This window comes from Odontesthes bonariensis, chromosome 20 (genome assembly GCF_027942865.1).
Source record: "Odontesthes bonariensis isolate fOdoBon6 chromosome 20, fOdoBon6.hap1, whole genome shotgun sequence".
Lineage (NCBI taxonomy): Eukaryota > Metazoa > Chordata > Actinopteri > Atheriniformes > Atherinopsidae > Odontesthes > Odontesthes bonariensis.
In genome coordinates this window covers 5403481-5427102 of record NC_134525.1, presented here as the reverse complement: position 1 = coordinate 5427102, position 23622 = coordinate 5403481, and the positions used below count along the sequence as shown (strand labels likewise).

Here is a 23622-nt window from a genome sequence, read left to right as displayed (position 1 = left end):
CGAGCGTGCGGAGCCCCAATGCGCCGCAGGCTCGCTGCAAATGAGGGGAAGATTAAAGAAGGAACTAAAGAGATCAGCAGGGGCTCGAAAAAGTCGTTTTATCTGCTTGCTTCGGTGCTGCTCGCGGCGTCTGACCGCTTTGTGTTTTCCTGCAGATAACCCCACGCAGATCGTGAGCGTGTCTGTGGTTATTAAGGTCCTGGACGTCAACGACAATCCGCCCTCACTGACGCACTACTTGGAGACGTATGTGTGTGAAAACGCCAGAGCAGGACAGGTACAGAGACAGGAGGTTACATCAAAGCCCTACTCCTTTTAGGATCATCTTTAAGGACACCACAGACTGCATAAAATAATGCATACAAACATAAAAATGCAGTTAAATAAATTGTTGATAATGATGTTTTTGTATGACACATATTTTCCTAATTCAACTTTATTATAACTTAAGGAGCATTAAGTTTTTTTTATTCATGTTTTCCTACTTTAACTGAAAGTGGCAAACATTACCTTTTTCACTACAGGTACATGGGTTCACTGCAACTCTAAATACAGAAATATTGGGACGCTGTGAAATGTAAATAAAAATAGGAAACAATGATTTGCTGATCTCCTAAAATACTGTTTAATTCATAACAGAATATAAAAAACATGAAATATTTAAAGTGAGACATTTCACCATTTCATTTTATTCTCAGAAAGTGATACTTAGAGGAGTCTATAGAGGAATTTGTTTTTCAAGATGTTTTTTTTAATGTTTTAGTGTTTAAGATAAACTTCACAACCATAAAAACCTTCATTCTTATGATATTTGTCAGAAAGACGATGGAGTAATAGAGACCGATTCTTTGACATATTTACGATGTTTAAATTGAGAAAAGTGCAGTGAAAAATCTGCAGATACCGAGGGCAGTTTTTTCGTTTGTTTTCTGTTTTGCGATTTGTGCCATGATTAGGTCAAAGTCTAATTAAATTTGTGTAGTTTTTTTTTTTTTTTATAGTAGTAGCAGGCGGGAATTCTGAATATGTCCGTCAATGTGTTCCAGCTGATCCAGACCGTGACGGCGGTGGATCCGGATGAGCCGCTGGGCGGACAACACTTCTACTACACCTTAGCTCCAGAGGCCGCAAACAACCCCAACTTCACACTGAGAGACAACCAAGGTAGATGGTAACACTGATGGTGTGATAGTCCAAACAGATTCCCAATCAGTCTGCATTTATAGCTTATAGTTTTATAGTTATTACTTTCAAAAGAACCGAGCACAGAAACAGTGACAAAACGTAAAGATTTCATACAGACGGGAATTCCTGGTTTTCATCCAGGCAGCTTGTGTGTTGACCTCTCTTTGTTTTATTATTTCATTTTCATTTTTTCTGATTGAGCAAAGAGTTGATATATAAGATGAGACACACACAGGCATGAATCCCAAATTTCAAGCCAGGAGGAGGAATATTTGCATCACAAAAATACATACATTTTAAAAAGAAGCATGTACAAAAGTCCTGATCCAGGACAGTGGTCTCGAGCAATACTTCTACAGGCTTTCTTTTCTTTCAAAGTTTTTGTTTGGACATTGGCTGCTCTTTCCCTCATTTTCAGTACAGTCCTGGTATCTGACCATTTTCAGAGGGATTTTTGTTTGTTAAGCCACTTAACTCTGACCTATGAATCATTCAAGCAGAAAAAATGGCTCCTAACTCAAGGGATGAACCAGTGTTGTGTCGACACATAACAGACAACTTAGCAAAAAAACTGTTTTAAATTGTATCTTTAGGCATTTTGTTATTAGCAGACACATCATTTGTTCCCATTTCTTTAGTTTCATCTATGAAAAACAGCAAAGATAACACAGTCTGACAGACAGAAAACAGGATTTCTGCAGCAACAAGGTGATTCCCAAAGAGCTGTTAGCTGAAAACTTGGCATATCTCAGCATGGTGTGCAGTGTGTCCTTAAAACATTTGAGGAAACTGGACAAGTGGAGGACAAAAGAAGAAGTGTCAGGCCTAAAGAACTATCTACAGCAGATGAACAGGATCTGAAAGTGATGTCCTTAAGAAAGAGGAAAACATCCAGCAAAGACCTGACACAGGAGCTGAGAGATGCATCTGGACCTTCAGCTGATCCATCTGCTGTTGGCCCAAGCCTCATCAGAAATGGGCTCCATGGAAGGGTGGCTGTCAGGAAGCCGTTCTTAAGGAAGGGAAACAGGGAGAAAAGGCTGAGCTGTGCCAAAGGACACAAGAAGTGGGCTGAAAATCAGTGGCAACGGGTCTGATGGAGGGATGAATCCTCCCCAGAGCCCGGAGAAAGAATATTCGCTTTAAAACTCTGTTTTTGTTTTATTTACTGTATTTATGTTGGCACATGTTGAAAAAAACATTGTCCTGGTAACATAAAGAAATGAGGGGTGAACAGAACTGTGATGTCAATGTTTTCTATGATAAACACCGATACACACCAAGCAGTGTGCAACTGATGTGTCTTCGTTCATCGTGTGTGACAATGTGTCAGAAAAAGCTTTTTATACATCATCCTCTAACCGACCTCTTTGTGTCCAGACAACACAGCGTGGATCCTGACGCGCCGTGGCGGCTGGTCGCAGCAAGACCAGACCGTCTTCTACCTGCCAATTTTCGTCTCCGACGGCGAACAGCCAGTTCAGACCAGCATCAGCACGCTGACCATCCGCGTGTGCAGCTGCGACCAGGAGGGCAACGTTATGTCGTGCAACGCCGAGGCCTACAGCCTGCCCGCCACCCTCAGCAAAGGAGCGCTCATCGCCATCCTGGCCTGCATCTTCGTCCTGCTGGGTGAGTGACCAACAATCATGTGCATCAGGTTTTTCCTTTTTTATGGAGCAGGCAAGTTATAATAAATAAAATGTTAAATGAGATTCTCGAAATTGTTTTTTAGTACTCTCCTTTTGCAGAGTTGAAGTCTCATACGACCTTTTGTTTTTGTGTCTCACAAAAACACAATTTGAAGCTAGAAACTTCATTATCATTAGAGATGCAGTTGTCCAGAGCTGTTGGGCCTGATCTGATTCTGATACCAGAACTCTTTCCCTTTTACAATAATACTGTATTTATATATCATATAGTCTGAAACAGAATTGAGGTGCTTACTGATCTGTGAGACAAAAAACATAATACGGATGACCATCGTTGTATGGGAGGCCATTTGAGCATTTATTCTATATCCTTGATATCAGGCATTAGTTTCCATCTCTCGTTAGGTTTTTGTCTGCACTAGTTGGACATTTGGTTTCACTTGTTAGACAATTTGTTCAATTAGTTGAACAAAAACTCATACAAGTTGTTGCAACACAGTCCTTACTGGAGAAGCCAGGATCTGCTCCACTAAGGTTAGCGCTAACTGACCAACCAACTAACTAGGGCTGACAAAGACCAAACTAGTGAAGGAAACTAATGCCCAATATCATCACCAAGCAAAGCAAACACCACCGAACAAAAGAACTATTCAGTTGTTATATAATGACAGCAACTGTGAAGCGAACTATGCATCTGTCTGTCAATCTGTTTTTTTCTCTGAGCTCCAAGTAAAATCCAATCTAAGGTTTATTCTTGTTCCGTGTCTTGCTCGTACACCTTATCTCTTCTTCCTCGCTTCCTCCCAGTGCGTTGTCCTGGGTCTAGTTGCTACATCTGCCAGAGTTAGTGTTTTTGTAATGAAAATCGTGTCTTTTATTAACTCATTGGCTGCCAGCCATTTTCAGTGCAGAGAGACCCATACTGCCAAGTGTTTTACAGTATTTTGACTGATTTTCCAAGACCCACAGAAAAGTGTGTCTTATGACTATGTACACACCGAAATTACCAAAAGAAAGAGTAGACTCTCTTCTTTCATCAGGAAAAAAAAGTTTGTTTCTACCATTTTCAGTCCTTTAGTAATAGACAGTAGAACATAGGTTGGTTTCACCAAAAACAGCTGTTTTTGACCAAAAAATTGAGAAAACAAGCTGCTTGCCACCTTGCGGGTAATTTTGCCAGTATATTCTCTGTTTAGTGTTTACAAGCCTAAGATTTAGTGACAAACTCCGCTAGATTGTTCCCCAGCCCGCTCCGTTAAAAACGCAATTGACGTCTATAGACGTCTTTGGCAGTCAACGTTTTTTTTTAAATTGACGTCTATAGACGTCAATGGCAGCCAATGAGTTAAAAAAAAAAAAAATTTTTCCTTTATTTATTATTACAAAAGTGTGTTTTTATTTAGTTTTCAGTGCGTTGCACCGTTCGTATCCGGCAGGAAACCAAAGTTATGAACTAATCACAGAGGCAGAAATGTGAAAGGAATGTGGAAAAGATCTTGCAGGACGGGCTTTGAACCGATGTAGGTACCAGATCGGCTCGGGTTCCGTCGTCGTCTGATTATGTGACACAATATGGCTGTCCGCTTGAATGGGAGTACATTGTGATTGGCTGTAGTAGCCATAGTAACCGTAACTAGGCGCTGTGCGTCGGAGAGTTTTTTTCTCGGTCTTTCGGTGATCGGCAGCAGCTATGGAGAGCTTTTACGAAGAAATTAAACATTTCCTACAAAATAGTGTGTACCACACCATGACCACCACTAGCCCCAAACCTTTCAAATCTAGTTTGTTTTGTTTCATCGTTTTGGCCTCGGTTCACTCTGAAGAGAAGCTTCATTTTCAGTTTTGTGTATTTGTGTGCTGAGCAGCAATAACCTCTTTGACTATATGCGTGTGTACTCCTGCATATAAATGTACATAAAACTTGTAAAAATTGTTCTGTTGGAAATGTGTGTTTATACATACACTACATATATATATATATATATATATATATATATATATATATATATATACATACAGTCTAGGTAAATAAGACAAATACACACACTGAAAAATTAGCTTAAAGAAATGGCATCTATCTATCTATCTGTCTGTCCTGAAAGTCGAACGCAACAAAGCTTGTCTGAGTCAATCTCAAATTTATTTATTTTTTTATTAAAGATTTTTAACTAAATGTACAGAAACATGTGGCATGTATACACAAAGGTTGTACATGTTCAAGGCACACATAAGGTTATAAGATGAAAGAAAAAAACGAGCCAATCACAACTGTCCGACGTAAAGCCAATCGCATTCAAGCGTGCAGCCATATTGTGTGACGTGTTCAGCAGACTACGGACCCCGAGCCGATCTGGTACCTACACCGGCAATCTGTCACATTAAGTTCGGGGATTTAATACCACCCCTGGTATGGTATTTTCGCCCAAACGTGATCAGATTGTAAGCATCAATGTCATCATGTCGCGACATGAGCTGTGTCACGTCTTTGGACCTACGTATGTATTGTTACGATCGTTTTAGCTCTAGCGTGGATCTGAACGGTTTCTGAACTGACGTTTTTACTTCTTCTCTCCAACAGTGATGATTCTGCTCATGCTTTCCATGCGGACACATCGTAAAAAGCCCTACCTGTGTGACGAGGAGGAAAACGTGCATGAGAACATCGTGCGCTATGACGACGAAGGTGGCGGTGAGGAGGACACCGAGGCCTTCGACATCGCCGCCATGTGGAACCCCCGCGAGGTGCACCACCCCCTGAGCAAGATGCGACAGGACATGATGCCGGAGATTGAGAGCTTGTCTCGTAATGTGCCCCAGGCGTGCGTCATCGGCGGCGGGGACAGCAACGTTCAAGGGTATGTGCTTGCAAAGCTCCTGGAGGCTGACATGGACCCGGGCGCTCCCCCTTACGACTCTCTGCAGACCTACGCTTACGAGGGGGAAGGCTCGGTCGCAGAGTCTCTCAGCTCACTACAATCAGGAACGTCGAACACCGACCACGAGTACGACTATCTGAATGACTGGGGGCCTCGCTTTAAAAAGCTCGCCGAGATGTACGGCGTTCTTGAGACAAACAGCCCTCCCATGTGGTAGGACAACAGAACCTTTTTTTAATTTGGAGACATAAAACGTGGAAAAGAAAGACTAAAAGACACATGAGAGGTGACACTAACAGACAACAAAGCCAGGATTGTTGCAATTCCTGCCAAACTTTAAAGATTCACGCCCACAGCAGCAGCTGGTTTTGAATCTCCCCCAGATGCGCGCTTCGGAGACCGGCTGGATTTGGGGGTCTCACACAGCGGAATGGCTTCAAAGCACATTTCAACTCCCCTGCCCAAATGAAAGCGATTGAAAGACTCGTGCCGGACAGAAAAACAGAAGCCAGACTGATCAATTACACCGCCTTTAAGCTGTTAGACACAGGGGAGAAATTAAAGTTAGAGGTTGTTGCTGCAATTGTGCTTTTGTTATTAATTTATTTCTTTGTTTTACGTGCTGTATTTATGTTTTCCTAAGTTATTTGGGTATTTCAAACCAACACTTTACTTAAAGCGGCGGCTGTGTGAGGAAGTCTTGAAAATATCACATAAATGTTGTAACATAAATGATGTAACTGCCCCTTAGTTCGAGAAAGGGGAGCTTTTGGTGCTTGTTAAGCGTCTCTTGACAAGCACAGGAGATGTTGTGACCCCGTGTGGGTCTTCGGAGTATTTACTGTGTTATTGTTTATCATGTTTGAGCTCTTTGTATTGTAACTCACAACTTTTGCCCACAAACATAAGACAGTCATCCACTCATGAGGATTAGACGGATTTATCTTTCCCGAGATGTGCAGCCCAGTGGGAAAGACCGCACATGGACGAGCACATGACCACGTCGCCTTTCATTTAAGATTCCACCGCCGTGCCAACCGGAGTCCGACGGCAAAGAGGCTCGATCTGTTCAGTTTGAGGTGAAGCGTTGCTCTTCTGCCACCACACAAATGTGGCTTGATCCTCCGATCCTGTGGACTACAGAGACATCGATAATCTGCATTAAGTGCCAAATGTACAAAGGACAAGAAAGACATTTTGAAAGAAAACTTAAAAAAAGAAGCAAAAAACACCAAAAGAGGATTTTGTGTGAAGGAGTGAAGTGGAAGAGTGGAGTTACTTGAAGTTAAAGTGGTCAGCCATACTGCAGTAAGTAGTATGTGAATGTAGATAATTTTTTGTATTCTTGTTAATAAAAAGGTAAAAAAAAGAAAAAATCCTGTTGACTTTTTCTCATTTAAGGATCAGTACATTAAATAAGCTTGTGTACAAACCTTACTTAAGGAAGATTAGCAATATGTTCCAAAAGAAATAAAAAATATTTCATTTAAACCTTTCAGAGACTCGAATAAATGATTTTCATTTTTCATCATCATTTCAGCATGGGTCATGGCTCACCATTTTGTGCCAAACACGGTCAGAGAATCATCAAAAAGTTCTAAAATAGTATTTTGGAAATGTAAGATTCTAAAGAACTTTAGTCTTTCAGCATCTACAGAGCAGAATATTATGCAAAGATTGAGTGAGTCTGGAGAAACAAAGGACAGAAACCACTCATGGATGATGCTCAAGCCCTCGGGCAGCACTGCATGAGAAACCGTCACGCCACCATGATGTCATGCCCCGTGTAGGGGTAACCAAGGCACAACATAATTGTGACCCATTTTCCTCAATCCTCAAGCAGCCACGGAGACATTATTTAACATAAAAGTTTATTTATCATTCATATAAGAAATATAATGTCCACTAATAGGCCCCAGAATGGGCCACGGTCAAAACAACAAACAAACAAAACTATCCTCAAGAGGGAAGCTGACCTAAACAAAGCAAGTTCAAAACAAAAGACAACCACTCACCTCCCTAGACTAATAAAACAGGAGAAACTCAAGAAAATAATATGCCAGCCCACCCCCACCAAGTCCAAGATGCAAGTTTGGTTACAACTCAACAGGCAACGGTGTGGCTGGTTGGGAGGAGAGGGAGATGAGTCCACCTGCTGTCATCATCCCAGGTCTTCATCAAGAAGTCCACTCCCCGGTAGCCAATCCTCTACGAGCTCTCCAAGTCTTAGCCAATTGGAGCTTGGCACATGCACACTGTAATTTGCATAAAATTAACAAAACAATCATAACAATGACCAGTACAGCCAAATGGGCTCAAGAGAAGCTTGGAAAACCATTTTAACTCACCTCTGCATCCAGAAATGTAACCTGAAACTGTTTAGAGATTTAAGTTTTTATTCCTTTTTAATCTAATTTTCCAACTTTTCTGGAAATGTGGTTTATATTTCTACTGTAATGGATGATACGTATACTCAGTTTCTTAAAAGACGCATGAAGGGAAACATCCATTACCAAGAGAAGAGGGAACTCCCACACAAGGATCCTCTTTATTAGAAATAAAATGTTTTGATACTGAGGGTCTCAGGATAAATCTGACTGATCAGCTGTTCTGGAAGTTTTCCTCATCTGGACTCATCATAAACCTGCTTTCAGAAGCAATCTCTGAATATGTTGAAGGAAAAAAAGCCTTTCAGAGTCATTTGGAATAAGAAACAGCCTCTTTGAGCGATGAAGAGCATAAAGTAGCCCTCTGAAGCATGACAGAAAAGCAAGTCCTTTAAAAGATAAAATAGCTATTTAAAATTGCAATCATATGCTAAATTGTCCTCTAAAGTGTTATTTAGTTTTCATTACAGTTACCCCCAAATTGCTTAATTTGCTTGACTTATTTTGTTTTGCAGCGATAATGCTCAGCATTGATTAAAAGCTCATCCCACTCACCGCCTGCGGTACCTGAACCTCGAGCTTCAGAACCAAATTCCTTCTATCTGATTGCTTTCACAGTAACGTTTACAAGGGGAAATGGAACAATTGCCTTTGGGAATCAATCAGTTATTAAAAAGATTTGGCACTTAATTGCTTATGTCAATCAAAACTACAGCAATGAAATGAAAGGAAACAAAATAAAGTAGGATGGAAAAAGACTGGAAGGAGTTGAAAAGGAGGAGAGGCGGTGATAATCTAAACCACAAGATATTTTTCAGGACTTTGGATTTCCATTTCCATTGTCATAACAAATAATGAAGAAATAACTATGAAATCAGCGACTCTGTCCTACATGCTGGGTGGCACTCAACAGTGAAATTGCACCACAGTTTAGCCTGCAACATTTAAATTTTCACTTAAATGGATTCATAGCCTCTGCACCCCCATTAAACACCACGGATACTTCTCTAATTTGTCTTTGTTTTAGCATCCACCACTTCTCAAAGGCCATCTTGCATCATCTCCCAGTGTCCTAATCAGTATTTAAAAACCTTGGGTCATGCGTCTGTTTTTCTGGCCTCTGGAGATCATATTGAAGAAGGCTCTAATTGACATACCTTTAATATCATTAAATGCATTTAACTTCAGTTATGTGTGAAGGGTGATTCCATGCCAGCTCAACCAACGAGGCACTGAGTGAAAAGAGACTATTTTTTCAGCGGGTTTCCGTTCACATAAGTTCATAGTTGAGTTCATATTGATTTGTTTGTTTTCTCAGCTCTAAGTTAGTCTGAAAACACACACTGAAACATAAGTTTTCACTTGCACAGGGAGCTGTGGTTTCCTTGTTCTGTGAATGTTATTTAATGGGTTAAAAGACTTAGACTTTGACTATATTCCAACACTTTAACTCAAATCTCTTGTCAAAAGCATTTGTCAGCATATATAGCTCATGTCCTCCAGCCACTTTCCTCCTCTGCCTAATCCTGCTGTATGAATAAACCCCATCAGCCCCTTCGACCTCATTTACGCAGATGCCCCTCACAGCCTCCATTTCCTTCCCATTTGCCCCACTGCCAGTCTCTCCCACAGTCATTTCCAGGCAGGAGCTGTGCCACCCAAAAGCCTCTGAGGGGGTAATTTTTCTTAAGCTCCTCTGCTCTTCCTAACAGACAACGGAGCTCAAACGGTAGAAGATAAAAAGAAGCCTTCCAGCTCTAATCCTGCTGAGGGTAAACCGCAGCAAACCCACTGAATCATTCCCTAATGCGAGGTAGAAAAACACACTCTGCTCTGCTGGAAATTAAGGGCCGGAAAGAAAAAGAAAACTCCTGGCCTCCGGAGTGAGGAGCAGGTCAAACCCATTTGACATGAGGAGTTAGAAAGCGAAACGTACACAAAGACCAAATCGCTGCCAGGCTTTCCAGCTCCTTAAATCGACTCATCTTTCTCCAGTTCAAATGCCCCACATGTCTGTGATTCCCCTCTTTTCCTTCTCCATGCTTGTCTCTCCGTCTCCCCAGTGATGCATCGTTGAGGTCTCAACATTTTAAAGTAACTTCACTCTCAGCTTTAGATGTTCGTGTATAACTTTCCTATCACAACAACCTATTTTTTTTTTTTTTACGTTTTATTCTCCAAATTAAATCTGCTGCAAAACACAAGCAGTACCGCAGGGTGAAAGTTTTTTTTGCATAATTAGGAAAACAAGTCTTGTACAAGAACAATGGGCCTCATGCAACAACCGTTCGTACGCTAGGGTGACCAGATGAGATTGGCTGAAATTCGGGACGGGGCAGACTTACATGTACAGTAATAAAATGCTTTGTCGTCTGTGTTCTAGTGTAGATTGGGTATAATTGCAATAAAAGACGCACACTCCGGTAATATCATGGCAAGTTCCAGTGTATTGGTATAAGGAAGACATGAGTGTATTTCCTCCTACTGTTATGGCATTCGTGCAGTGTAGTTTACTACTAGCATGCAGTTTAACATCAGATTCTCCTCCGTGGGAAACGCCAAACTCCTTCCTGCACACTTTACAGAACGCCTTAAATTCATCCGTCAACGCATTTGTAAGCCATGAATATTTGCCCTCCCATTCCTTCCTGTACCTGCATTGTCGCTTTTGTTTTTTTGCTTGGTGGTGTGGCTCTTCTTCTGCCATTTCGCTAGCTATCGTGTGTCAGTGAAAGTGAATTTTCGCGCCGGTCATTGTTCGCGCTTACTGTTGCAATGGAATGGAATTAGAATGTCCTAAAGATAACAAAATAGATACATTGCAGCCGGGGTAGCACGCAGCCACTTAACATTTGGGGCTGCGCAAGCAAGCAGCCTCTAGGTGGCACAGACGGCAGTAGCATTAGTTTGAGATGAGTACTTTACCTGGGGTTAAAAAGTAATTATTCGGCATAAGTTTAATTTTCGGGACAAGTACAGCCAGATTCGGGATTCGGGACAAAAGCTTAGAATTCGGGACTGTCCCGAAATTTTTCGGGACATCTGGTCACCCTATCGTACTCACAGATTTGTTCTTAAGTCGTGCGCACGAGGGATTTAAGAGAATTTGCGCATTCACCAATCTTTTCGTATTTTACGTTTTCTTTCAGGTACAAACAGAATTTACGAGTGATCCAGACCTGTAGTAGGAGTTTTGTAAAATAGTCCTCTGTTATTCCAATCAAGTTTGCTTGACTAATGGATTGTACATTTAATTACTTTGAAGCAAACATAAGTAAATGTACCCCATAATGATGCTGACATTACTCTGTTTGACTGAAATTATGCACTAATTGGAGGTTCATTTGACTCTTTATATAACAAGGTCAATGGGAAGCGTAACCAGCGGCTGACTTGCTTCTTTTGGATGCCTAATGGCGCATTTCCACTAGCTCGCTTCGGCTAGGCTCAGCACGGTTCAGCGCGCTATTTGCGTGTTTCCGCTAGCACGCAGTACCTGCAACCGGGTACACTTTTGGTATCACCTCAGCCCTGGTTCCAAGCGAGCCGAAGTCTTCAGGATTTGTACGTTACTCGGCGCCGCGTAAATGACGTCGCGGATGTTTCGCGCAGCCGTGTTACGACGATATCAGAAAGTTTGTGGCACCGTGTGCGTACCTCAGAAACAGCACGAACTCTGTCATAAAAAGTTGGTATTTTTACACCCTCGGTCACAACCTTACCTTGTGCTGCAGCTGTATTCTTGTGAGATTTGTAAGGGCACAACATCGGCGTTATCCTGCCGTGGCTGAAACACAAAAGTTTGGACCAGTCAGTGTCATACTCTGGTAGGTAAAGGTGGGGTTTTGGTGTAAAACAGTGGATCTTTTTAAGTGGTTCCACCTGGTTGAAGTTCATTGTGAGCAATAGATGCTTCATCAGTTCCGTCACCTGCCTGTTATGTTTTTTAAAGTGGCTGCCATTTACAAACTGTTTCTGTGAAGGACTTCTCCACTGGTTCTGTAAAACCAACCATCAGGCAAGTCAAATTAGTAAAAGAAAAAAAACATTGTGGCCAAATTTGCCTGGGATGTCTTGCTCTTCAGTTTTGAACATATTCATGAAAAGTCGTGAGTGGCAGGTAACAAGACAGAGGTCAAACAACACAACAAGAAGCCCTCACGTTGGCGCTTTCAGTCGCTTATGAAAAGTTAATCTGCTCTAGGAAAACGTTGCATGTTCAGTATCCGTTTGACCTGTTGGCAGAGAAGCTGTTTGACCTCATACAGGATGAGCTCACATGTACACGGTGGTGTGTAGTAGGTTAACCTCTCAGAGTAAAATGTAGCGTGACAGTGCTTTGTTCACCTCGGCTGAGTGAGCTGCATTAAATATCTCCGGATGAGTCCTCTTCGTCTCCTGAGACTCCTTTGGCCTGATGCACATGAGTCAGTATGTGCAAAATTATTCAAGATGTGTTCAAACTGCTTGGTTACTTACAGACCGAATACAAATCAAGCTTATTTTACATTTGTGGCTCATTTGACAGTTGTGACCTTTTTCCACTGCAGCAGAAAACCTCACGCAGCCCCGCCTTATAACCGCTGACATTTAGTTCCTTATTTTATTCAAAAAGGAGAGTTTCTAAATATTTTCGGCAGGATTCTTGTTTGAAAATCTTTTGTCAGGTGAGAAAAATACAGAAAATTCGCACAAAATTCAGACTGTGGGAACAATTGTGGTATCACAGAGAAGCCAGAGGTTTTGACATTTGAGTATCAGGAGTACAATTTGTGTATGAAGACTAATCGTAGAATACTGACATACATTTTTGCAACACCATCACTAACATTGGATGAATTTTACCCATTATAAAAATGCCCCCCCCCCCAAAAAAAAAACACTTGCTCAAAAATTCAAAACCAAACTAAAAAAGCCGCACAGACAGGTCTAACCCTTTTTCTGAATGAAATAGGAAGTACAGCTATGCAGCATCCTCACACCCAGAAATATATACAAGACATGATGATGAAAGATGTTCTTCAGGTAGAGATGACCGAGGGACACTTGCTCTCTTTGCTTAAAAATGAAAGACAGGAGCAACATTTACTCTCAGCACATCAAACCACTGGATCCTCTGAGCTTCGTCTCTGCTGTCGAGAATTAAGAGACGCAGACTTCTTCAAGCATGACCTCCGTTTCAGCTTTGCGTCAACTATGATCACGTATACTTTTTATGTTTGCACCTTATCTGAGTGGAAAATGGAAAAAATAAAGAAGTGGCAACTGGGAAATGTGAGGACACTGGGCCTATGCTGAAGGGGCGGACGCTCAAATCCTTTTGATGCCAAAAATGCAAGTAGGTCGAATAAAAACACACAAATTCTAATTTTGATTTATGATGATGTATAGTAACTAATAAAAATGCGTGTTCTGCCTGTATAATCAATATCAGAGGAATAAATGCACCCTGCTTCCACATTGCCATCTTCAGAAGCTCATTTTTGTTACCCGACTCAACATTTACCACCAATACAACTTAACAATAATTTTTTATTTATTTTTTTTTAAACTGAAACACTCCTGCCTCCGCTGGAGTTAAAGCCACCAACAGGCTCACTTCCTCTCGGCGAGGAAGTTAGCTGTGACCCCAGTGGTATTAACTTTTGCTTTCACAGGCAGCAGATTAAAAGGAGCTCTACTTCCCGCTACTTCCTCACCAATTTGTTCGTTTCTTCCATCCCCAAACGAATAGATTTTCTGGCTGCTTTGACACAAAATAAGAGGTGAATCATGGGACCGCAAACTGGATGTGACAAATTAGACGTGGCTCAGCGTATAAGGTGTCTGGGATGCTTGCAGTGGAGGCATTTTGTAAAAATAGAAAAGCAGCAAAGGGACTGGAAGAAAAGTGTTTTGATTGAGTGGTGTGAAATGTTTGTTGAACTGGGATATGCTGCCAGTGATTTTGTTCTTTTAGAGCTGCCACTGTTTACCGGCCTTCATTTTGTCAGACTTAAGACTGTATGTGGAGCTGAAACATTGAATATACAATTTATTGTTGAAATAGTCTTCTGTTGGATTTTTGTTTCACTGCTCTGTACCATTACAGAAAATTATTTCAAGCTTAAATCCGTACACACGTACTTAAACTATTTTTTCCCCTCTTGCCTTTTTTCTACCATGCTTCAGACATCCAAAATTTAAAATAACACATGAAATCTGCAATGCCTTTCCAACAGTCTTGAGGAGGTTTCCTGATACACTGAGCACTCGACTCATAAGTCCAACTTGTCCCAAACCAAAGAATGAAACAGGGCTGGAGCTCTCTGAATATTTTTTTAGCTTCGAAGTGAGCAAACAGGCTAATGTTTTGACACTACTTTGTCTTCAGAGTTGAGGTGGACATAGAGGTGTGTCTCAATGCAAGCCTTTTGGACGGCCAATCCAAGAGAGGGGTCCACAGAAGAACAAATATTCTTAAAAGTTACCAAAATTAAAGCAGACAATGTATTATTTCACAGGGATAAGTCCGTGAAGTGACAGTTTAATGTAGAACTGTGTAAAAATACAAACATCTGTCATGTTTAAAATGAAAGATCAACTTAATTTCTCATAAAATGAATGCATCATTAGCAGGCTTGTGCAGAACTTAATCTTTTGAAGAGATCCATTTCATCTGAATCAGGTGTGTTGAAGCAGGGAAACATCTAAAACCTGCAGGACAGCGGCACTTATTTAACCTTAATGTGACTTATGAAGGTGCCGGGAAGCACCATATCTATTTTTTTTTTTGTTTTTTAATTCATGAATTTTTGTACATTTTTTTTTACATTAAATCCCCCCCAAAATATCGATTTGAATTACAAATTGTAAGAAAAATGTAAATATTACTACTGTAAGTACACTGAATTGTAAGTCAGAATATTTGATTAGTTTTGCAGAAAAAACTGTTTCTTTGGTTAAGGTAAATAAAATCCATCCATTTTCTATACCCGCTGAATCCGTTGGTCGGGTCGCGGGGGTAAATAAAATAACAACATAAATTTAAAGAAACTTGATGAAACATGGACAAAAGGAGCTATTCAAGTTTGATTGAGGGAGTGAATTAGTTTAAATTTTCATATATACAGCATTACAGTTGGTGGATGTACACTTGTTCAGTTTGTTTTCCAGGATTTAATCAAATAAATCATGAACAAATTTGCATTAAAATGTGATCAGAACTCTAACTTTTGACCCTAACATCTAGGTTTCTTTGTAGGGTTGGGCGATGTCTTCTTAATTGGCAGAAGACGATGTTTACAGTGAAACATCGTGATGGACGATGATATCGTCGTCGGGGGGGGGGTGGTGGTGGTTGGCTACGACTTATTAACCCTCTCATGCATGAATTATGATAAAGTCAGTCAGGATTTTTTCACTAAGTGTTTTATACATCCTTAGGGATGTAAAACAAGGTTTGAAAAAAAAAATCTATCTTTATTCTATAAAGAAATATTTATCTGTCCACTCAAGTGTACTTCATGCATTTTGTACTGTAAAAAAATATCAATGTAATAACATGGTAGTTATATAGGTATAGTTGTAATTTAGTTATACAGTTGTAATATGGTATTCTGTTGGAATGGTGGTTACTCCACTACTCTGTAGGCCTCTCTATTTGAGCTCTATTGATAAACGTAAAAGTTAACATAAACATAAAACTTTTTTTCACTAGGCGTTTTTATTTATCTCTTCATCAGCTTATCAGCTTCATCTCCTTCCTCAGCCTCAACTCCCTCAGCAACATTTCCAGACTCCTCACCTTCACTATCACTGCTTGATCCTACTTCTCTGCTTGCGCCTGTCTGTACTGGCAGCCATTCCTCATCACTGCTACCAGAAGCACAGTCTTCCTCACTTGAGTCTGGAAACTCCTCTATTACCCTGCATGCCTGTCTTTTTGAGCTCTACAAAATATAAGGATGTATAGAAAAACCTCAAATTACATTATAAAGTTCATTTACAGCCAAAACATTATAGGATATGAATTATTTTCAAGAACAAAGTTGGTAGTAATTGACATTGCATTCAAGTTGAAACATAGCTAGTGATGCATGATGTACAATTGAGTGGACAGATGATTAATGTGTATTTCCTCCAAATATAAAATCAAAACTTGGAAAATATTTACATAATATGTCACCTTAGATGTTACTTGATGTAATTATATTTTTTTTTACCTGCACTGGTATCTTTTTGTAGAAGGTAGAAGCCGAAATAGCTGAGGTGTTTTGTCTTTCTCCCTGTCTGTCGGCCATCTTGATTTCACTGACTACTTTTTCCCATTGCAATGACCAGCCAATGGGATTTTTTTGTATGGGATGATGCAATAGCTTCCACTAGAGTGGACTATATGCAGCAGTGCCCAAAATTGCAGGCATATATAGAGAAAAAACACTTTTAAACAGTTGTACACTGTAGTGACCTCTATGCATGAAAGGGTTAATGATCAAATAATAATAATAAAACGGTAGTATATAAGCTACATGGTGATGATTCTACACAGACTCCCCAGGCTTTAGCTGTAAGGGGGGGAAAAACATCCTTCCGCGTTTGAATGGCCCGTGCCAGAATGTCACTATCCCATAGATAGCCTACTTATTTAACCTACTTTATTGTAACAATAAATACATATTTAGGCCATCATAAAATATATAATAATAATCTACTAACAACGGCAATTTAATGGTAATACATTTAAAACTATATATTTTGTTTTACTAATGCGCTTTGGCGCGCTGCGCGTTATAAAAAGCTGCCGTTCCATTCCTGAATTTTAACGGTTAAAAGCATCCGTTTTATTCCGTTAGAGAGATTCATTTCATTTCAACAGCTGGCAACCTTGACGCAGGAGTTGGTTGGAAAGAAGGGCCCCACTTGGCCTATTTGGAATTTCTTTGGTTTTGAACCAGATGAGCGTGGGCTGCCAAAAGATTTAAATAAATGTGTCTGTAAGATTTGCGCATCTGTGGTCTGTGCCAAAGATGAACAGACAACAAATCTACGCGATCACCTGCGTGTTCACCATCCTGAAAGATATGCAACGATCAACGTGTCCGTGCGCTCAGGGCTTGCCAAAACAACGCAACCGACCATATCTGTGATGTTTGCGACTGTAATTTTGAATTTTTGTCGTAAAGTGGGTGTTACTGACGTCATCATCGTGCTACTGCCACAGACAGCCCACAGACCTGCTGCCTATTTATTCATTCGGCTAAAATTCAAAATTAGTAACCCGGATTTTTTTAAGTAAGCGACGCACCTCCACGTTATCAGTGCTAGTGTACAGTAATTAATAAATTATAAACAGCATCCTTTGTGCCTGTATAAGCTTGCCCATAGGAAACCGTTTCATGGCCGAATATCTCAAGAGAGCAGCCAGACGCCTCGCGAATATCTTCGGAACAGCTCCAAATTACCAACAACAAGCAGGGGTGAGTAGAACATCATGTTGTAATGTGAAATCAAGGGCCCAATGTCAAAAAAACGGTCTTATCCTTTAATGCTTTAGCTGAAGTTGAACGTCATACCACCTTTTCTGTTGACAATAAGCAAGTTTCCCGACGCACTACGAGCAGTTAGCGTGAATAACATGAAATGTTTGACGTGGGAAAAACGAAGACAAGCTGTAACCTAGACATAATACCCTAATAAAAATAATAATAATAAATTATATAAGAATAAGCCAATTAGGCATATTTGTAGCATAGGCTATTTTAATTTTCATGCCTGACTCTAATTCATATTACCGTAGTTATATATATATGTATATATATATATATATTCCTAAAAAAAAAAGTGGGCGTGGCATCACGATGGTTACCATCCATCGTGATGGTGGGTCATAAATGACGATGGACGATGATATCGTCCATCGGCACAACCCTATTTCTTTGAAACAAGTGCTCCTGATGTTTGTAGGAAATGTGATACATGAACTGAACACATCCTATTCAGCATTTATACAAACCATCCGAAGTCTTCAGTTACTGGAGCTAAATGTTTCAGGGACATTTTTCTGGTCCTGCAGAGCTCAAAGCTCACAATTAACCCCAATAATGTGAAGGCTGATAGCTCCTCTTCATCTGGAAAACTGAATTATGATAATCTGTTTCAGAGCGGGGAAATCACCTGGGATCGGCATTCAAGTCTGGCTTTTCCTCATAATTAAAGACATTTCTACTTTAAAGTGTGCTAATAAGTGAAATCAGCAGCTCAAATTAAATTGCATTAGTGTGACTCCTGCTTTTGGGGATGTCAGCAAAAGCACAACTGGTCTTCTACCATGTACGGAAACAATCAAAACTGGCTTCTGACAGTGCTGGAGCTAGACTTTTATCCTTGGGGTGGCCAGAGGTTGGCTACCATAAGTAGACTGAATTCTAAGTCAGAATATTTGATTAGTTTTGCAGAATAAACCTGTTTCTTTGGTTAAGGTCAAAAATAACAACGGAAATGTAAAGAAACTTGAAGAAACATGGACAAAAGGAGCTATTCAAGTTTGATTGAACACCATTCAAAGGATACCTGCTGAGACAGAGAAACACAAGTTAATGACAACCATAAAGTCATGTGTATTTAATGTCTTATGAGGAAATAAAAGGGGGGAAAAGAGAGCAAAGTGAGGAAAGGTGTGACATAGGAGGTCCCCCTGCAGTCTGGGCCTATAGCAGCTTAACTATGGGATGTTTCAGGGTCATATGAGCCATTCGTAACTGTGAGCTTTATCAGAAAGGAAAATCTTAAAGGTAGAGAGGGTGTCTACTTCCTGAACCCAAACTGGCAGCTGGTTCCACAGAGAGGGGCCTGATAACTGAAGGCTCTGCCTCCCAAACTGGCAGCTGGTTCCACAGAGAGGGGCCTGATAACTGAAGGCTCTGCCTCCCAAACTGGCAGCTGGTTCCACAGAGAGGGGCCTGATAACTGAAGGCTCTGCCTCCCAAACTGGCAGCTGGTTCCACAGAGAGGGGCCTGATAACTGAAGGCTCTGTCTCCCAAACTGGCAGCTGGTTCCACAGAGAGGGGCCTGATAACTGAAGGCTCTGCCTCCCAAACTGGCAGCTGGTTCCACAGAGAGGGGCCTGATAACTGAAGGCTCTGCCTCCCAAACTGGCAGCTGGTTCCACAGAGAGGGGCCTGATAACTGAAGGCTCTGCCTCCCATTCTGCTTTTGGAAACTCTGGGAACCTCAAGTAAACTTGCAGTCTGAGAGAAAAGGCCTCAGTTGGGAAAATATGCTACTATGAGATCTTTAAGATATGATGGAGCCGGTCATTAAGAGCCTTATATATGAGGAGAAGAATTTTAAATTCTCTTCTGAATTTTTATGGCTCAGGTCTAATTAGTCTTAAAGGGATAGTTCGCCTCTTTTGACATGAAGCTGTGTGACATCCCATATCAGCAACATCATTTATGAACATTTTCTTACTCCCTGCTGCGTCCTGTGAGCAGAGTTCCAGCCTCGTTTTGGCGTTGATGAAGGTAGTCCGGCTAGTTGGCTAGGGTCCCGAAAATAAAGCGTTTTATTTCTCAAAACAATATGCGTTCAAAAGAGTAATACGTTTGCATCACAAAATTGTTCTCCAGGAAAAAGTCAGACCTCACAATTGCTTGGCGCTATTTTCTCTCCCTTGTATCACTCCGTGATTGCCACCTGCCGATAGCCGCACCTGTTACGGTGTTTGCTGCACTTCGGTCTACACAGCAGGCAGTGATACGAAGGTAGAGAGAAAATAGCGCCAAGCGATTGTGAGGTCTGACTTTTCCTGGATGAATGATCTTGTGATGCAAATGTATTACTCTTTTGAACGCATATTGTTTTGAGAAGCAAGACGCTTTATTTTTTAAACCCCAGCCAACTAGCCGGACTACCTTCATCAACACCAAAACGAGGCTGGAACTCTGCTCACAGGACGCAGCAGGGGGTAAGAAGATGTTCATAAATGATGTTGCTAATATGGGATGTCACACAGCTTCATGTCAAAAGAGGCGAACTGTCCCTTTAAAGTTACATGACCCCACATCCAAGTCAGATTTGAGACAGAGGGAATCTGAGACAGTTGAGATGCATGAAAAAAAAAGATTGTAAAAAATACCCGAGGACATGTCAGAAGAGGGCAAAAGAGTTGACGAACCGTGACGAGCTCTGACATCCACATCCTCAGGTGGAGACGGCGGCGAGCTGAAGGGCATCGCCATCACAGAGACGGGTGGAGAGTGAGAGCCATGAGTCAGTCATGAGTCCTGGATAACAAGATCCATCAGAGGAGATCCAGATCAGAATCAGAATCAGAATACTTTATTGATCCCCAGGGGGGGGATTCTTTTGTTTCAGCTGCACCCATTTAAAGAGCATGAAAAGGAATAGATCATAAGGAAGATGTGGGAGTAAAGAGCAGCTGCAGCTGCCTGCCGCCTTGCTGATGGATCTGGATTTATATGACTGTCTTTAATAATCAAACCTTCGGGTTGCTCTGAACTTCTTTTTGTTTTCGTTAGCTTCTGAACACAAATTGTTGCATTTACAGCCACCCCTCATGGAAATATCCTGAAATATGTAGAAAACAGAATTCACTTGGTAGGCATGTTCAGCCTTCACAATGTTTTGAATCTTAATCAGGTGGTTTTTAATGTTCATTATTAAATCATTACCAATCAAACAGCCAGAGAGGGTGGAATTTTTTCAAAAAATGTAGCCTGAGCCTCTTATTGACCTTCAGTTTGAGAGGAAGCATCTCTTTACCTCAAGACAACTTAATGCTGCAGCCACCAAGGACGTCTCCATCCGACATGCGTCAGGTTGATTTCAGGACGAAGGTGTATTTGGGTCGACAGAAATCTGAGACAATGAGGAAGCATGTTGTCAGAGCGCTGCATACGCAGAGCTGCATGATGAATATTCTCAGGATTACACATTTGTTTTGAGATGAGTATGGCCTCCTTTAATCCGTCATGCTGCCTCCCCAGCGTCCCCGGTGAATTCATTAAGGCAGAGAGGCGTAAACAGATCGATGGCTTCAGAACAGGTAGAGAAGGAGCATCAAAGCGGGTCAAAAGCAGCTGCTGCTGGTCAGAAATATGAACCAGGTGTCACCGACGCTGAAACTGTGAATAAGCTGCAGCACAAACAGCAAAAAAAAAAGGTAAATATAAGCAGTGAAAACGTAGCCTAGAAATCTAGACGCCCCTAGCGGCCGCAAATGGAATTTGCTCCGGGGCCAGTCTAGTCACTTGTGGTCGTTTTGCAACGTTCCAAATCAATAGTTGATCGAGCCAATCAAATCGTGAGGAGCGGGGTCGGAGGCCGGGCTACCTAGTGACGACAGAGGTGCGACGTTTCAGTGTGTAGTTCCAGAGAGAGGTTAAAAAAAAAACTCTCTTTAGATTTATAGGGAAACGAAGTAAACTTACATCTGAGAGCAATCCCCAGTCAATTGCGAGCATGATGTACCAAAGACAGCGGGCCGATCTTCGTCTCAGAGCTGACAAAACTCTCCGGTAAGGCATTTGAACGGTCAAATTCCGTTAACGGGACGAGAGTAGTCAAAACGGCAAACCGGAAGTGCGTTGCTCACTGCGGCTAGCTTTAGTAGCGCCGAATTCGTGGGAACAAAATTGTAAATAGCCGGTATTTTGTCAGATTTTCAACACCTTGGGGATCTAAACGACTACTTTCTCGCCTGAAAATGTTTCAAATGTTGCTAAAGTTTACAGAGTTTAGAGCTTAAGAGAAATCAGCTTTTCAGGCCATAGACTACTGACCACCATGCGCGTCGAGAGACCTGGTCATTCGGGGCTTCAGCCCCGAATCTCCGGGCTTCAGCCCCGAATCTCTCTGGACTGACATAAAGAAAAATATGTATAATAATAATAAGAAGAAGAACGAAGAAGAAGAAAAAGAAGGAGAGCTCCGTCACGGGACCACACTTTGAGCGGTGATAGACTACCGCGGCGCTGCTGTCATCATGCAACTTTGTAACCAGCTCAGACCGCAGGATTCTGACATGCCCAAATATGGACATGTGTTGATTCATTTTGTCGCGAAAATAACAAATAAAGGTTTCCCATCATGCAGAAGGGGTTTATTCTACATTGGTTTGCCATTTTGTCTGAGGGTGACATTGAAAGTAATAGCCTAAGATGGACATCAGGAATTTTTTCAGGGGAAAGGGGGCAGAGAGACAAGTGGAGGCTGAGAGCGTTACGCCTACTGAGAGCGTTTCAATCGCAGGTTCGTGAAAAGCATCTGTGACAAATGAATAGCTTTTGATCATTCAATAGACTGGCTTGTCAACTAGCTAGGCCACCTCACTTTTTTTAGAGGACATATGATAATAATACCTCCACCTGCTCTGAGGAGGGGTGAGTGGGGTGGGGGCGGCGGGGGCGGGGGCAGCGCCAGCGCCAGCGCCAGCGCCAGACCAGCGATTTCTTCTCCTGCCTGGGGTTGAACGGAGGTTGATTTTACTCTATATCGCCACCTCCTGGCCAGAAAAACTGCCGGTCCGGCGCTATCAGTTAGCCTGCTAATTCTGCAGTAAAACTCAGCTATGCTGCGTATAAACTTTGGTTAGGACATGCCAGTAGGATTATTTCTGCACACTCTTATGGTATGTATAGGTGTTTTTTGTATGCAATACACTTCAAAATGACATAAAAATCGCACGTTGTGCCTTTAATAGGAGGGTTTCACTTGACGTCACTTCCGTATTTTTCTACCCAGGTGGTGGGCAGCCTGAGCTGGAGCCCATTGAAAACACTGTGTTTTGTCTGCCACTTTTTGCCCAAAATACCTCAGTTTTGTGCCGTTTTTGGATGTAGCAATCGGTCTAACCGAGAGAAGGGAAAGGGTTACTATCGAGTACCGAAGGTAATCGCCCATAGAGGTGAGAAATGGAAAAAAACTCACAGAACAACGCCGCAAAAAGTGGATATTAACCTACGTTTACAGACTGGAGGAGCTGAATTTGCAAATGCTCGTGTCTGCGGTGACCACTTTTCAAAGGTATGTGGGAAATCTAACAGTTTTGTAGTAGTGCAGTAAAGTATTATGTTGTTAAATGCCAATCAACAGTAATGTAATACGGGCTACGTTTGGGCTTTGTTTTGAAGGCTGCCCCAGCGCGTTGTTAGCTACTGAGTCAGTGGACTGGGCTCCGACGGTCAAGCTGGGTTACCCAAACACAAAGCTAAGACACCGCCATCGGTGTTTCATGCGATCTCTGAGAGTGGTTGATCTAAACAAAACAAATTTGTCACGTCGTCACAATCTTCACGTTTCAGTAGTATCCACGAAGTGCTTCAGTGCTAACAGCGCACATTAGCTCCCAAGTTCTTGACAACAGAATCGCTCGCTCTCTCTCTCTTGTGCATTAGGCTAACAAAGACACAATGTCAGCATTTGGATATATGGATCTCGGCATTTTATCAAAACATGAATGCCAACATTCAAAGCTCGGAATTCAACATGTTAAGCAGCTGGTCATGAACTGTGTTAAA

General features: G+C 41.5%; 1 protein-coding gene across 2 annotated transcripts in view; it reads left to right on the top strand.

The window, feature by feature from the left end:
- LOC142369946 (cadherin-20-like) overlaps positions 1 to 7066 on the top strand; it is an 85695-nt gene extending 78629 nt beyond the window's left edge. For both annotated transcript variants that reach the window (XM_075452359.1, XM_075452360.1), the window contains exons 9-12: positions 156 to 277; positions 1047 to 1164; positions 2566 to 2817; positions 5416 to 7066. In XM_075452359.1, coding sequence (XP_075308474.1) covers positions 156 to 277; positions 1047 to 1164; positions 2566 to 2817; positions 5416 to 5930 — 1007 coding nt within the window. In that variant the 3' untranslated portion in view covers positions 5931 to 7066. The remainder of the gene's footprint in view (positions 1 to 155; positions 278 to 1046; positions 1165 to 2565; positions 2818 to 5415) is intronic.
- The last annotated feature ends 16556 nt before the right edge of the window (positions 7067 to 23622 follow it).